A 15,258-nucleotide genomic window follows, 5' to 3' on the forward strand; every position below is an offset into this window, starting at 1 on the left:
CTCACTCTCGGGAGGTCGTCGCCGCGGCTCCGTCGCGGTCACCAGGATCTTCACCATCTTTCCACTTCCTCGGCTCATCGGCTGCGCGGTGGACTCCATCCTCGCCGTCGTCGCCTCCGGTCACCCCCATTGCGGCCCTCATCTCTATTCCTCCATGGCTCCTCCCTCCATCAACGCCGCCGTGGGGCACCACTCTGGCTGTGGCCTGGGCACCTTCCATCACGCCCCTGCCCAAGGCCCTTCACTGGCTCTCACCACGATCTGCACCACCCTGGACCCTTCAGTTCTGTCTCCTCCCTGTCATCCGTCCTCCGCCCGAACCTCCTCCAGCTTCCTCTGCCTACGTTGCCTACCCTTGGCCATCCCTTCACCATCCCTTCGCCATCTCCTGGCTCCTTGCCTGCGGCATCGCCTCGCCCACTTTCTAGACCCCCTCCATCCCTCCCTCTATTCTTCTGTTACGGCGCGAGGTCGCACCTACCGAGAGGGGGCGTTATGTCACAGTTTCACTCCTCACATGTTTCCCTGTCTGTGTTTCCCGCCACTGATCAGTCACCATGGACACCAATCACCTTCATCACAGCTGTTAGTCATTTGTTAATTATCTCTGTGTATTTAGTTCCTGCTTGTGCTCTGTCTGTTGTCCGGTATTGTTTGTATCACCCGTATGTGTGCGTGTTCCCATCTTCTTCTGGAATAAACTGCTATTATTTGGATTTGCTTGCCTTCGTGAACTCTTTTGAACTTGCCTCACGCAGCATCGTGACAGTTTTCACAAAAATATGACCGTTTTCAAAATAAGAAATGTTTCTTTAGCAGAAAATCAACATTTTAGAATTATTTCTGAAGGATCATGTGACACTAAAGACTGGAGTAATGCTCCAGGATATTAGGCTTTGCAGGAATCACAGGAATAAATAACATTTTAAAATATAAAAATAGTTGTAATAAGTTTTACTGTATTTTTTATCAAATAAATGCAGCCTTATTAAGGATAAGAACAAAAAAAATCATGCCGATCCCAAACTTTTAAACAGTAATGTACAGTATATGACACACGCCTACCTGGTGATGTGAATCCATTAACATAGATCAATGGACAGGCTGTGGAAGCAAAACGTAAAAGCGTTAATTTAAGTTTCGAACAGATCAGCTATAAAATTCTCAAAGCTCTCTTAAAAGTATAATTTGTAAAGTACCACAAAACATCAACTCACAGGATGTTGCAGTCTCACAGATGAACGTGACCAGGTTGTCCTGAATGGTGGAGAAGGCATCAAAGTCGTCCACCACGAAGACGTGACGGTCGCTTGGTTTGCTGGCAATGTTCTGCAGCTCGACGAAGTCCACATCAGCCACGCCAACAACAAACACACTGTAACCTGATACGGCACACCCTACATTAGCATATTTATCTTATAGTCTATACCTAAAGTGTTATTGCATCAAAACAGACATAATTAGGTTGTGGTTTCCTACTACACCTTCAATGATCGTCAAAGCTCTGCATACTGGTGTAGTTCACACTGTCATTCATCAGTTTTTGAATTCTGAATAGGTGTTGATGTGTAAATATGGGTGGTCATATGGTAATGAGCTCATGCTTATGTCATAACTTTACAGTTTGGCAGCGTGTCATACCAGCGTGCTGTAGCTTGGCAGCATTTTTCTGCACTTCATCCTGAGAACGTCCATCTGTTACGGCCACCACGACCTTCGGTACGTTTCTCCTCATTCCATTGTCTAGCGTGAAGACCTTCTCATTCACATGCTTCAGAGCCACACCTGGGAGTGTCAAAGGTGAGGAAACAACATCAACAAAACTCATCCCTCGTAAGTTTAACATCTAAATATCTGTCTAAACTGCTAATTCTTCACATTAAGCTTGGCCAAAATATATTCAACATCAATTTTTTTTATCTATCTGTCAAGAAATGTTTGGGTCAAATAGGCCTATCACCACAAAATCATTAATAAATTATATAAATCATTTATATATAATAATAAATATATAGACACATACAATTTATATATATACACAATTATCATACAAATGTATAATGGTTATTTTATTTTATTAATTTGTATAATAATTTCTTTTTTTAAATGTATACTAATTATTTTTGCACAAGGAAAAGCAAGCCTCTTTTAGGATCATTAGGATTTTTAGCATTACAAAACGGTAAGCATACATCATGGTCATCTTTGTTGTACTGAATTTATTTTATGCTGACTAAAATTTAAAAAATTCAAAATAAAATAAACCTGAAAGAAACTTTAGGGTGAGACATTTCCCTTTCAACAACTTTGAAAGTTTTAAGAGCAGATGTGAATGTTTAGGTGTTGGGGTGATACCTGTTTTTGTGTTTCCTCCCCTGTAACGGATGAGTTTCAGAGCAGAGAGCGCGGTGCCTTTATCGTTATACGCATTGAGCCGGAACTCAGTCTTTGCATCGTCACTGTACTGCACGAATGAAACCTTTCGACACAAAAATAATGAGATACAATTAAACACGGTAACAATGATTCAGTGACGCAACATATTTGACCCAGAGATGATTGGTCCCAAAGTCGCAAAAAAGTCGCAACATGTTATAGGTGATTAGCAGGGTGTTGCTATTTGGTTGCTAGGGTGTTGCTATTCTCTTGCTAGGGCTTTACCTGCATTCCTGATGGGCCGATAACATCGAAGGCACCAACGACGCTGGAGACAAACTGGATCACTTTACTGAAACTCTCATCTCCGATACTCCAGGAGCCATCGATGAGGAACACTACGTCTGCTTTTGCTCCTTTGCATACTGAGAACACAAAAACAACTCTATGAACTGGAGAACGCAAGAACAGCTTTCACCAAACCCCTCGTTTTCTAATTAAACTTTTACATAAGAGCAGAAAATTGTAGTCTTGAGTTTTCTTCCGGAAATTCCTCATTTCAAAAATTCATACGCAGAATAAAGGGGCGGGGCCTGGTTGAGTTAGTAAGTAGTGTGTTGAAACTGGCGGTTATGGTAAGTGGTCGGGACATTTCCCAAACATGCTGGAAGCACTTGACCAATCACAACACACTGATCCAGCCGACCAATCAGAGCACAGTGTGCTTTTCAGAAGGAGGGGCTTCATAGAGACTGGAACTAAACAGGGGTGCGTTTCCCGAAATCATCGTTAGCCAACTATGGTCGCAAGTTCCGTCGTTACCAATAGAGTTCAATGAGATTTGCGACCAACTTGCGACCATAGTTGGCTAACGATGCTTTCGGGAAACGCACCCCAGAGCGTTACTGACAGACTGGGAAGAGAGGAGCTGCAACAATGTCAAACATGGGAAAAAATAATGTGTGTTTTTTTTTTTATCAAGCATGAAAACCTATTCTAGTAGAGCCCAAAAACAAAATCAAGACTTTAAAAAAGGGCATAAAATATCCCCTTTAATAAAATTACAATGTTTCATATTAGTTCACAATGCATTAATTTTGATTTTAGAAATGTTTTAGCAAATGTCAAAATTAAGATTATCTAAGATAAAAAAATTCTGTAGAAGTATTGTTCATTGTTAGTTTATGTAATTAATGGTGTCATTTTCAATCAGACGAAATGCCCTTTTGGAAAATGTCTCTCTTAAATGTATAATCCTCGGTGGATTATGTCTCTCCATACTTAAAGCCAGCTGACTCCTCTGGAATAGAAAACAGTGTATGTTGAAGCATCTGGCCACTTGTAGACTTCTTGCATGATGAATAAAAAGGTTTTGAGCATGATCCAGCATGAATTTAGGGATCCAAATTTTTTTTTTATGAATTGAAGATAAAAAGAAAGGATCCGTATTTTATTAGTAGAAGGATTTTTTCCAAGGTTTTAAAACTGAAACTAATTTGATCCAAACTCATTGCAAAGAAGCAGATCTAGAATGCATAAATGCATGTATCCATAAACAGTTCTGGACACTCTATTCCACCATTCCAAACACATCCTGCAATCTATTTAACTAACACGATTTTGAAGAAAACGTGAGTACTGCTTGTAAATTGAAAATCTGCTGCCACGAAAAAACATGAAAATTGGCATGATTTGAGGTGTCTATGATGAGTTTCAATGAGTATGAGTATCTGTGAGTTTCTAAAATCTATGAGTTAAGGCTGAAGGCACTTACCCGCCCAGCCGGGTGGAATAGTGGGTGGTGGTGGAGGAGTGGGTGGCTTTGTTGGCACCGGTGTTGGTTTAACAACTAGATGAACCAAAAAAAGAAAGAAGACATTGTAAGACCATTGTTTAAATTCAGCGAGAGGATAAATTCTGCTTATTTCTGGATAAAGGCTGAACTCACGGGTGCGTTCTTTAGCACTGACTCCGGGTCCCTCTAGATTGGGTGTCTGGACAAACACTGTGGCGCTGTAGAGGGACTCCGGACTCAAACCTTCGAAACAGAACTGACTCTGACCCGCAGTGATGGTGATCTCCTGCTGACCTTTAGCTGCCGCTGCAAACAGATTAAACAATAGTACCATGGTACACTGAAGGTATCCAAACATACTACAGTATTTACATATATTTTAAGTTGTTAAAACCAATAGATTACTATGGTACAGTCTTGGTAGTAACGCTTCCTTTTACAGTACAGTACTTATGTGTACTTACAGTGTACTTACCTAGAAAGTACTGGCTAATATAAAGTAAGTACATGGGTTAGGGGTAGGAACAGGGTTAGTACCTAGTTATTACCCAGTAATTGTAATTACTATAATAAGTACATAGTATCTGCATGGGTAACAGGACTGTAAAAGGAAGCGTTACCAATTTTTTATTGCTGTAATTCAGCAAATTTACTGAAATTATCTTCCATGAGCTCCTTTAGAGCTGTAATCTGTAAAAGTTAATGGTCGAGATGCACACTAAACATTACAATAAAAGTGAACACAAAAGATAAAAAAAAACAGATAAAGCTTTTCCCGAATAACCAATCTGGATGAATGAAGTTACAGTTAAAAAGCAGGGTGCTTCGATGTAGTTTCCACCAAAAAAAAAAAAAAAAATGCAGTGATATATAAGCCTATCATTAAAAAGTTTGGGGTTGTAAGATTTTTACATTTCTTTGAAAGAAGACTCTTACGCCCACAAAGGCTGCATTTATTTGACAAAAATACAGTAAAAACAGAAATATTGTTAAATATTATTACAATATGAAACAACTGTTTTCCTGAATTTTGAATTTTGAAAAGCTTCATAAAGCTGAATTTTCAGCATCATTACTCCAATCTTCATTGTCACATGATCCTTCAGAAATCATTATAATATGATGATTTGTGATATATTATGATATTGATTAATTGATTGATTGATTGATTGATTGATTGATTGATTGATCTTGCTGACCCCAAACTTTTGAACAATGGTGTATGCATAATGAGTGACAGTGAATGAAAACATCTTGATGGAGTGGCCACATGCCTAAAAATGTTGCCTTGGTGGGCAGATCGCTAGGTTTTGGAACAGATTAGTGCTAACTTAAGGTAGAGGGTAGTGAGGGTTCAGTTTAAGCGTGACTCACGGTCCAGTGAATTCAGCTTGATTCTGTAAGACGTGGCGGCACGGTGAGGCGTCCATTTACTGCAGAACCTGTCATAGCCAACGTCGTATGTCTCAAGGTTGGTCACATTGAGGTACACTGAAAGGACAAGACGGAAATGTTGCACTCAAATTGGGAATCTTGCTGGCATTGAAAACAGTGGCATAAAACCAAACCTAAAAAAAAAAAATCTGAAACCGTACATGTTGTCCCTTGTCCCGTGAGAGGTTTGCTGACACCGCCATCATATTGGGCGAACACCTGAACGTCGTACGTTGTGCCAGGAAGCAGGTTATGTAGGGTATAGCTGGTGACATCACCAACATACACCTCCAAAGACTCGTCTCTATCTAAAGGAAGAATGGCAACAAAATATTTAACAATTAAATTTCACTGTGGAATTTTAAACAGAAAGAAAACAGGGTCAATTATGATTTCATGATGACTGAGTAAAAAATTTAAACAAATGATTTGGTACCTGTTGGTTGATAGACTAGTTTGTAACCCATGACCGGAGCTGAAACCGGATCCCAGGACACACGGAAGCGCGTGTACCACTCGTCTGAGACTCGCAGGTTCTGAGGTTCCAGCAGGTCAACTGAACATAAGATGTAAGTAAGATCCATGGTTAAAAACTACTGCTAAATATCACAGTAATAGTGTTTAAATGCTCCTATAACAAGAAACGCATGGGTTAACAGTTCTGTTACAGTTGTGCTGTGTTACTATTAGCTGACGGATGTTCTGGATTCTAGCCCATGCTAACAGGGAGATTTAATGTTAGTTTATGCCAACAGAAACAACAGTTTTTCAAACTCTCCACCATGCCCTACCAGCAATTACTCATTCTCATTAAAACCTCAAATGGCAGAAGGCGAGGTTGAGATTGTACTACTTGTACTTGCTACTATTCAGGGTTATTATTGTTATAACTAAAACCAATTGTAACTATAACTAAAATGATTTTTTAGTTTAAAACATTTTTGAAAGAAAGCTAAAATAACTAAAAAAAACTTGACTAAACAAAAATGTAAGCACTAAAATTAGTAACTGGAATTAAATAAAAAAAAAACTAAAACTAAATTAACTCAAACTTAAATAAAAATAAATTAAACCTAAATAGTTATTTAACTAAAACTAATAAAAATGACCAAAGCGCATAACAAAATGATTAAAAATTGAAAACGGAAAATATAAAAATAAAAGCTAATTCAAAATATTAATAAAAACTATAATAGTACATAAATAATACTACAATATCACTGCTACAAACTATAGCTTCCCAAAATACAAGTTACTTAAAAAAAACTGCTGAAATAATGTCATGCTATTGAAAAACGCATTAAAAAGAAATGTTGCAACTTTTAGTTAGTTACTCCTGAACACAAGTTTTCTTTGTACAGCGATCTCAGAAAAAGCAACCAATGCTTAGTAATCTGTTTGTTTAGCAAGGGCACTCACGTGTTTTTCCATTTCCGTTCAGGGATCCTCCAGGTCCCTCGGGATAAACTGCTGAAACGGTGATGTTGTATGGGGTGTCAGGAAGCAGATTTTGAAGGATAGCATTATTTCTGTTGCCAGGAACAACAGTCTGTAGAGAAAACCATCAGATGTATGACGTTTGGTTCAATGACCACAACCAAGAATAATTTGACAAATCAAACAGAATAAGATGCACTGAAGAATCATGCACAGTATAATAATAAGCACTTATCAGGAAAATAAATAGGGTTAATTTAAATTGTATGTTCACTTCATGTCATAGACATTAATGCAAAAGGACTGTAGTGCAGATGGAAAGAGTCCTAAAATCAAAAGTATTGCCACAGTGAATAACTAAATATATAAATTTGTAGCAAAAATTTCAACTCACAAATTCTGTGATGGGATCTCCAGTCAAAGGAGCATACGTGATCTTATATTGTTGCACGGGACCCTCGGCGTGATCCCAGCCAATGCTGATCGTGCTTGTGGTGGTTTCGAAGACCCTCATGTTCCTGGGTCCAGCTCGTGGTACTGGAATAGACCACATTTACAAAGCTTGATTTGAGTGATTGCCAGGGAGTTGCCATGCTGTTGCTTTGGGTGTTCTGGTAGATGGTTTAATGTCGTGATAAAACAGAAGTAGCAACAGATCTTTTCTTCTGTATTGTGACATACATCCAAGTGAAATGGATTATCGAAAAATATTTTTTTTAGGGCAGAGACATGGTTCTATGCATCAGTTGTTGATTGGCTGTTGAAAAGTGGGCGTGGCACACAAAAGTGAATGCAAATAAAAGTAAGCTTGCAGGGGAGGGTTTAGGCAGACTAAATGATTCTACTTAAAGTCCTGCATAAGTCACTAGAGAGTCTTTCATTTTCACTGTCAAGGTCCAGTTATGACATTTTGATTAAACAGTAAGAGGTAAAAACATCCAAACAAAAAGAAACAAATGCACAAATTGTTCACAATAAGATCTATAACATGCATGTAGAAAATGGATTTATTTTCATTTCATGCTGACTTTAATAGCATCAAAATATATTTCCATCTATGCATTTGTATGTCATCAGTATCATCTGTGTTTTGGTGTATAAAGCAACATTTTTAAGACTCAGCTCACATGTTTTTCCTTTTCCGTCAATTCCCGGGCCTTCTCCGTCAGCGTATACTGCCATCACATTCACAGAGTACGGAGTATCCGGGATGAGCTGATCTAGGAAAGCATTGATGATGTTGCCAGGAACGAGAACCTGAGGAGAAGACCATTATTTAGATAACACAGAGACCGGTATATTCACAAACATCCACTGTATGACAAACCGCTGCAGAAGTTGCGAATCTGGCAAAGCAAATATACATAATGACGTCACTGTTAAATCCCTGTTTAGACTAGCGCAGCTAGATAACATTTCCAAACAGATATGTAATACAAACAGATGTGCTCATGGGGTTAAATGTTACATAAATACTGTCAGATCAGCGTAATTGCCCCCAGGGGGCGGCTGGAGCTGAAGAGAGACTGGATTTGGGAGACGGGGAAACCCCTTCGGCTACCTGTCAACACCATACAGGATTATCACCCCATCTGCTCAATTGCTTCTCATTTTTGGGCTTCACATCACTGATGACAGCTGCATTCTTTCCATACACCAACGTTCGTGACAGAATCAGTTCTGTCTTAAACTGATGGGTTTGACAAATATGGGTCAGCAAGCAGGATGTGTATTTTTTTGTGTGTGTTCCAACTTGTGTTTAGCAATACAGAAGGGGGACTTGTGAGCCTGTGAGACCCCTAAAGAACTTCTATCTATGAAAAACCCAGTAAATGACGCCTAAAAGCAAAAGGGTAGGTGTTAAACATCCTGAGCTGGGGAATAACTTGAATGAACTAACTTAAATCTGAAACTGTGACAGTAGCAAAAACAAAGATTAATTTCTTGTTCTTCAATAATGAGCATTAAGTAGTGATGGATCTTGGAATAAAAAATCAAAACATTATAGCAGTCAATAAACTCCTAGAGGCAATAAACTCCTTACCCTGAAATATTCCTCCTTCTCTCTTTCTCTGTAGTATTAGAAAGTCTGATTAATTTCACTGAATCTATTCGGACGGTTTGTTGTAGCAATGAACTTGTTCAAATAAATAGATTCACAGATTCATGAGTCATCCCCCAGTTGGGTTCACAAAAGCCATTTTACTTGCTGTAGTTTAATAAATATTTAGTTAAACACTGCTGTTTATCATTATGTTTTCAATTCATTGTCTTTGTTTGGGGTTTATTAGCTGTATTCTGTGTAAATTTACGTTTTTGAGTTAAGTGAGGTCATCATTGTTTTATTGTAAAATCATTGTAATAATTATATAATCTGATAATTATTTGAAATGTCTTGCCCCGTATTACAGTTTCAATGTAGTTAGCTACAGTTTACTACTTTTTAAAAAGGGTAGCTTGACGGCAGATTAACTATCAATCGGTTGCATGCACCCATTGGATGAGCTGCATCCAAAACTGTATCCAAAAGTGCTGATAAATATAAACCCTTCAACATATATTTCATATACAGTGTTCCTGTAGCTCAAGTGGCTGAGCATGATACTAGCAATGTCACTGGTTTGGTTTCCATGAAATGCACATATATTTAATGTACAATACATTAAATGCATAACTTAAGTTTTGCATTGAAGTGTCCTCTAAATGCATGTTAGTTAATGCTGTGTATGCGTGTTCGTGCATCACTCACAGACTCAAGAGGCCGGATCCCACTTAGCGGGGCGTAGGCGACCCTGTACTGCTGCACCTGACCCGAGGCGGGTTCCCAGCGCACGTTCAGAGTGTTGGGAGATGGGTTGTAGACCTGGATATTTCGGGGTGGGACTCTTGGAACTGTGTGTTGAAAGAGAAACCACAAAACAGCAGAGTGAGAACAAGGAATTTACAGAACAGCAGAGAAAGTCGAACAGCTCACAGAATCGTTTAAACAGGAGGAAGCTCAGTAAAGTTCAGGAATGAATGCTGAGCGAGGCATTCGACAGGGACGCAGACGGGTTTTATGGTGAGAAAGTGGCAAAAAGGAAAGGCAGGTGGTGGGGGGCACTTAGGGTTGACGCTAAAACGGCATTTCACGCTTTTTAAACCAAAGCAGATGTGAAAAAATTCCTACAGAAATCAGTAAAAAACTATCCAACATGAGTTCAAAGGATCCCATTTCTTTTAGTGCATCTTATTGTTATGTATGCAAAACCTCAAGTGCCCTAAACCTGTAGGTTTTTTTTGTAGCGGCCTAACATACAATCGATATTTAGCATTTATACCAACATGCTTCACAATAAATGGTGGTCTATATAAAATCCAGTTGCTAGGGTGCTTTGAGTGGTTACAAAGGCATTGCTAACACATGTCTACAACAGACTCGAGTGGTGCGAAGTGAAGAAGGCAAATACAACATATTATATTCAGTGATGCTGTCTATACTGGATGCGGCAAATCCCCAACAGTAAACTCAGTTCTATTTCTGATGTACTTCAAGCACTTGCGCTACTTCTGATAGGAAGGAAAAATGGATTTGCAATTGTTACTTTGTCGCGTCCACTGTGGACAGCTTCTAGCTGTTGCGGTCGCGTCCGTTGTAGACATATTGTAAGTGGTAGCTACGGTGTTCAGGGTGTTTTTATTATTGCTATGTATTTGCTAGGCTGTTGTGATGGGTTGTTTGGTCCAAGTAAAAAAATATGAATTGGGTTTTATTTTCTGCCTGATGAACAATATTTAGGAAAAGTCGTAGCACAGCTCTATTCAACAAGCCGCTCGATTTGAACACCTGTGTACCTCACGTTTTTTAAGCCATAACAATAGCGATGCGTAACTCTGTAATTCACAAGTACAACTTACGTGTCTTTCCTTTCTCAGACTGCCGGAGACCCTCTCCCTCTGGATAAACAGGAACCACAGTCACGGTATAGACCGTGGCTGACAGAAGGTTTCTTAGGACGGTGTTGGTGGTGCCTCCAGAAACTTGCTCCTTTTGATGTATAGAATTTAAGAGGAAAGTTATAGAAGATCAGTAGCATCATGTCCAGAAGACAATAGAGGTTAGCATCTTTTACCATGTCCTCTGCACCACCAGATGCTGGAACGTAGAAGATTCGATACTGCCGGACGTTACCCTCAGCAGGCTCCCAGCGCACCTTCAATGAGCTGGTTGTGGGATCAGTGACCTGCAGGTTTTTCACTCCACCCAGAGGCTCTGGGAATTGTGAGAATTGAAATTAAGTATGCTGCATGCTAACACAGAGTACAATTCAAAATTTACATTGCAGGTACACACTTGTTTTCCCATTCTCAGACTGTTTCTTTCCTTCGGCATCTGGATATACTGGTACTACGGTGACCCTGTACTCCGTGTCTGGCAGCAGGTTTCTCAGAACAGTATTGGTGGATACTCCTGACACTTGAGCCTGTAGAGTACATCAGTGCAGGCACACACTAGTTAGCAACCAACTAACCAAACTGACAAACGTGAGACAAATCAGGATTCGTCATTACCGTGCTTTCAGCACCTCCGGCAACAGGCACGTAGATGAGATTGTACTGACGAACATCTCCATCTGCAGGGTCCCATCGCACTCTCAAAGAGTTTACAGTTGGGTCTGTCACCTGGAGGTTCTTCACACTTCCCAAAGGTTCTGCGTTAATAAAGCAGACATGATGAACCCTCATAAGACAATAATCCAGGATCCCTTATAGAGATAGATGAGTTCTTTATCCCAAAATTGCAAGTTACGAACATCTGGACTCACTTGTCTTTCCATTTTCTGACTGACGCTTTCCTTCCACGTCATTTTCATACATGGGCAACAATGTGACCTTGTACAGCGTGTTAGCATTGAGATTACGCAGGACGGTGCTTGTCGTGCCACCGGAAACTAGTTCCTGATCACAAAACACAAGAGATTTGGTTTTATAACGTGGAAGGTCCTTTATATAAACCATTAAAAGTTACTCAATCACATCATACCATCTTCTCAGCGTCTCCAGGCTGCGGGACATAGAAAACCTTGTAATTTCGAGGGTTTCCTGCAGCATGCTCCCATCGCACGTTTAGGGTGCTGCTGGTGGGATCGGTAACTTGAAGGTTGCGAACTCCACCCAGTGGTTCTGAAAAGCAGGAATACATGAACTTCAATACCTCAGTCATTGTTAACTCTTTCCCCACCAAACACTGAATTTTCTGTTATTTGTGGGAAAACACTTTCCCGCAAAACACAGAATTTTCAGTGTTTCCATGTTTTCACTGTTATACGGTAGGGGGCGCTATGACACATCTTCTGAAAGATTACTGAATCTCCTGATCAAAGCACATGCGAAGAGGAAGCAGAAACAAGCAATCTCAAATGTAATCATATGCATATGTAAAACAACGCAATCATCAACATTAAACAGCATATACCGGTAAATCAAAACTAATGTTACTGAATGAAATTTCGACCCATGACGAGCTACAGGACTTTGCAAGCATTAGAGGTGTTGATGGACTCGATCTACTCCATCTATGTTTTGATCATCGTTCTGAATCCGATCCAGATGTAGTCACCAGATGTAGTCTTTGAAGTGTTGCTTTTTTTAATGAAAGTTACCCATTTTCAAGGGTCTATTAAAAAAGAATGCATGAAGCTAGAATAAAACCGTTTGAGGGGTTTTAAAGCAGAGGGTCTGTTCTTTCTTTCGATATATGCCATGTTCAGATATTCATACAACTAAATATTCTGGGGGCCATGAAACTTTAGTGAAAATTATCAAAAACGCTGGTGGTGGCTGGCAACTTTTTAAAAAAAATCACCAGACATTTCAATTTGGTGGCCAAGATCATCCAAAGATGCACGACACTATATCTTCACCATGAACTCACTTGTTCTTCCATTTTCTGAAAGAGGTTTGCCCTCCATTTCGTGATATACTGGCACCAGAGTCACTGTGTAGGTCGTGTCAGGCTCCAAGTTCTTCAGAACAGTTGAGGTGGTTGTTCCAGACACTTGATCCTGCCCAAGCAAAATTAAAGGAATCAAGAAACAAAATACTGTTCAAGTTTTGCAGCAGACCTGTTAGAAACTCTTGAATGGATACATCAGTATAGAGTGTAGGGCTTGAACAGGTGTCATTTGTATAAAGAGCAATCATTTACAAGAATGCAATATTTTTTTCTTCTCAAAACTAAAGCACAATGACCAAAATGTCAATGTACATGGTAAGAGTGTATCAATGTGAAACTACATAGTTAAATTCTCTTTTTTGTTTTCCTTTGCTATTTCTGAAACATCCATGGAAATCACTCTCACCACTTCTTGATCTTGGCTACCGGCAGGAAGGTAAATGACAATGTATTCCCGCACACTGCCTTCTGCGGGCTCCCAGCGTACGTTCAAGGTGCTGATAGTTGGATCTGTAACCTGCAGGTTCCTCACGCTGCCCAAAGGTTCTAAGGAGACAACATAGGAGCTGACTCAACATTGACATTGTTTCCATGCATTCTTCAGATATATATATATGATTGCTTAGCATGACTGGTGTCATTTTGGAGTCACTTACTAGTCTTTTCCTTTTCTGAGAGTTGAGGTCCATCTCCTTCAGCATACACTGGCAAAACATTCACGGTGTACATTGTGTTTGGCATGAGTTTGCTCAACACTAATGTTGTGGTGCTCTCAGACACTTGTTCCTGAAAGAATATAGAAACTAGAGCTCAGAGCACTATATCAACTTCTCCAAACCCATTCCAACTAAGGAATCTTAGTTTGTTTTCATGACAATTGGTTGCACAAAGTCTATCCATCTAAACAGATATAGAAAATTAAACTTCTAAACTAAAAGAAAACTGAACACTCTCTTTGTAGCTTGCCAAACAAATCCGTTTCACAGTTTACTCCAGCTCCATCTAAACATTGGTGCTCCCAGTTGTAAACTTTCCCAGCAGGTTTTTTAGCATAATGAGACTTCAATTAGAGTTACATTGCACCACTCTCTCATCTTTGTTCCTCAAGGGAAGATAATATCTATATACGTCTGTCTGCAAACCATGTCACTAGATTTGAGAGAGATTTCCACTTATGACATCAACACTGTAGAAAGAAACTTTGAAATATTAAGTTATTCCTACAATGAGCTCAGTTCCTCCGTTAGTGGGCACGTATACCACTTTGTAGCCCTGCACATTCCCATCAGCAGCTTCCCATGTGGCAGTGAGTGTTGTGAAGGTGGGATCAATGAGACGGAGATTTCGAACACCTCCAAGAGGTACTAGAGTGAGATAGAAAATAATTTGTCAAATTATGCTTTGAAACAGCGCTGTTCCAAAAGCTATCGAGCTGCCTTGCTGTTGGCTGAGTTGCACATAGTACACACAAATATGAGGCTAAAAATAGACATTTTAACTGTACTGAACTATTTACATTGATACTTAATGAGCTTACTACAATTTTTTTTGCATTTTAAGACATTATAGGCACCTGTTTGGATAATTTTTTGTAAATAAAATGCTTAAAAATTTTTTTGTCAGCTCATTAAGTTTTGTAACAGAGATATCATGTTTGTCCATAGATAAAAAAAGCTACAAAGTTGATACACACATGTCTTTCCGTTCTCAGACTGGCGTCTGCCCTCTGTAGCGGGATACACTGGAACCACGGATACAATGTATGGAGTATCAGGCTGCAGGTTTCGTAGAACTATGGTTGTTTGGGCTCCAGGTATTTGTTCCTATTTACAACAAGGGGAAATGGACTTCAGTGAATTTCTAAAAACACATTTGTAATGTAGAATTTTAAGTATACATCATGGTAGTGTTTGTAGCAAAAACATTTTTTTATATGGAAATTTCAAATATTGTTGCATTGAGACATTGTCGTAATAATTAAATGGAAAAATGGACTTCTAAAATACATTTATAATGCACAATTTTAAGTACAAGTCATGGTAGAGTTTGTTGTATAAATAAATAAGTAAATCTTTTTTTATTCTGATAATAGCTGTGAGAGACAGAGCCCCACCATTGCCTCAGCTCCTCCAGCTGCAGGAACGAAGAAGATCTTGTACTGGCGCACGGCCCCGTCTGCGGGGTCCCATTTGACGTTCAAAGAGGTCATGGTTGGGTCGGTGACCCTCAGGTTCTTCACACCACCCAGAGCCCCTGCAAAGAAGATTTCCATTTTACTGTT

At 39.5% G+C, this 15,258-nt stretch overlaps 1 protein-coding gene across 5 annotated transcripts in view; it reads right to left on the reverse strand.

Moving 5' to 3' along the window:
- Positions 1–15,258, reverse strand: part of col12a1b (collagen, type XII, alpha 1b) — a 143,027-nt gene that overhangs the window by 25,020 nt on the left and 102,749 nt on the right. For all 5 annotated transcript variants that reach the window (XM_056243385.1, XM_056243386.1, XM_056243383.1 and 2 more), the window contains 26 exons: positions 15,091–15,230; positions 14,671–14,800; positions 14,202–14,341; positions 13,634–13,763; positions 13,384–13,523; positions 12,957–13,086; positions 12,066–12,205; positions 11,848–11,980; positions 11,594–11,733; positions 11,376–11,505; positions 11,155–11,294; positions 10,940–11,069; positions 9,792–9,934; positions 8,170–8,299; positions 7,437–7,579; positions 7,025–7,154; positions 6,042–6,161; positions 5,767–5,913; positions 5,546–5,662; positions 4,325–4,477; positions 4,151–4,225; positions 2,662–2,801; positions 2,356–2,479; positions 1,642–1,785; positions 1,218–1,382; positions 1,066–1,104 (listed from right to left, as the gene is read on the reverse strand). In XM_056243385.1, coding sequence (XP_056099360.1) covers positions 1,066–1,104; positions 1,218–1,382; positions 1,642–1,785; positions 2,356–2,479; positions 2,662–2,801; positions 4,151–4,225; positions 4,325–4,477; positions 5,546–5,662; positions 5,767–5,913; positions 6,042–6,161; positions 7,025–7,154; positions 7,437–7,579; positions 8,170–8,299; positions 9,792–9,934; positions 10,940–11,069; positions 11,155–11,294; positions 11,376–11,505; positions 11,594–11,733; positions 11,848–11,980; positions 12,066–12,205; positions 12,957–13,086; positions 13,384–13,523; positions 13,634–13,763; positions 14,202–14,341; positions 14,671–14,800; positions 15,091–15,230 — 3,393 coding nt within the window. The remainder of the gene's footprint in view (positions 1–1,065; positions 1,105–1,217; positions 1,383–1,641; positions 1,786–2,355; positions 2,480–2,661; positions 2,802–4,150; positions 4,226–4,324; positions 4,478–5,545; positions 5,663–5,766; positions 5,914–6,041; positions 6,162–7,024; positions 7,155–7,436; positions 7,580–8,169; positions 8,300–9,791; positions 9,935–10,939; positions 11,070–11,154; positions 11,295–11,375; positions 11,506–11,593; positions 11,734–11,847; positions 11,981–12,065; positions 12,206–12,956; positions 13,087–13,383; positions 13,524–13,633; positions 13,764–14,201; positions 14,342–14,670; positions 14,801–15,090; positions 15,231–15,258) is intronic.

Source organism: Rhinichthys klamathensis, unplaced genomic scaffold (assembly GCF_029890125.1).
Source record: "Rhinichthys klamathensis goyatoka isolate OS25496 unplaced genomic scaffold, OSU_Roscu_1.1 h1tg000787l_1, whole genome shotgun sequence".
In the NCBI taxonomy this organism is placed as follows: domain Eukaryota; kingdom Metazoa; phylum Chordata; class Actinopteri; order Cypriniformes; family Leuciscidae; genus Rhinichthys; species Rhinichthys klamathensis.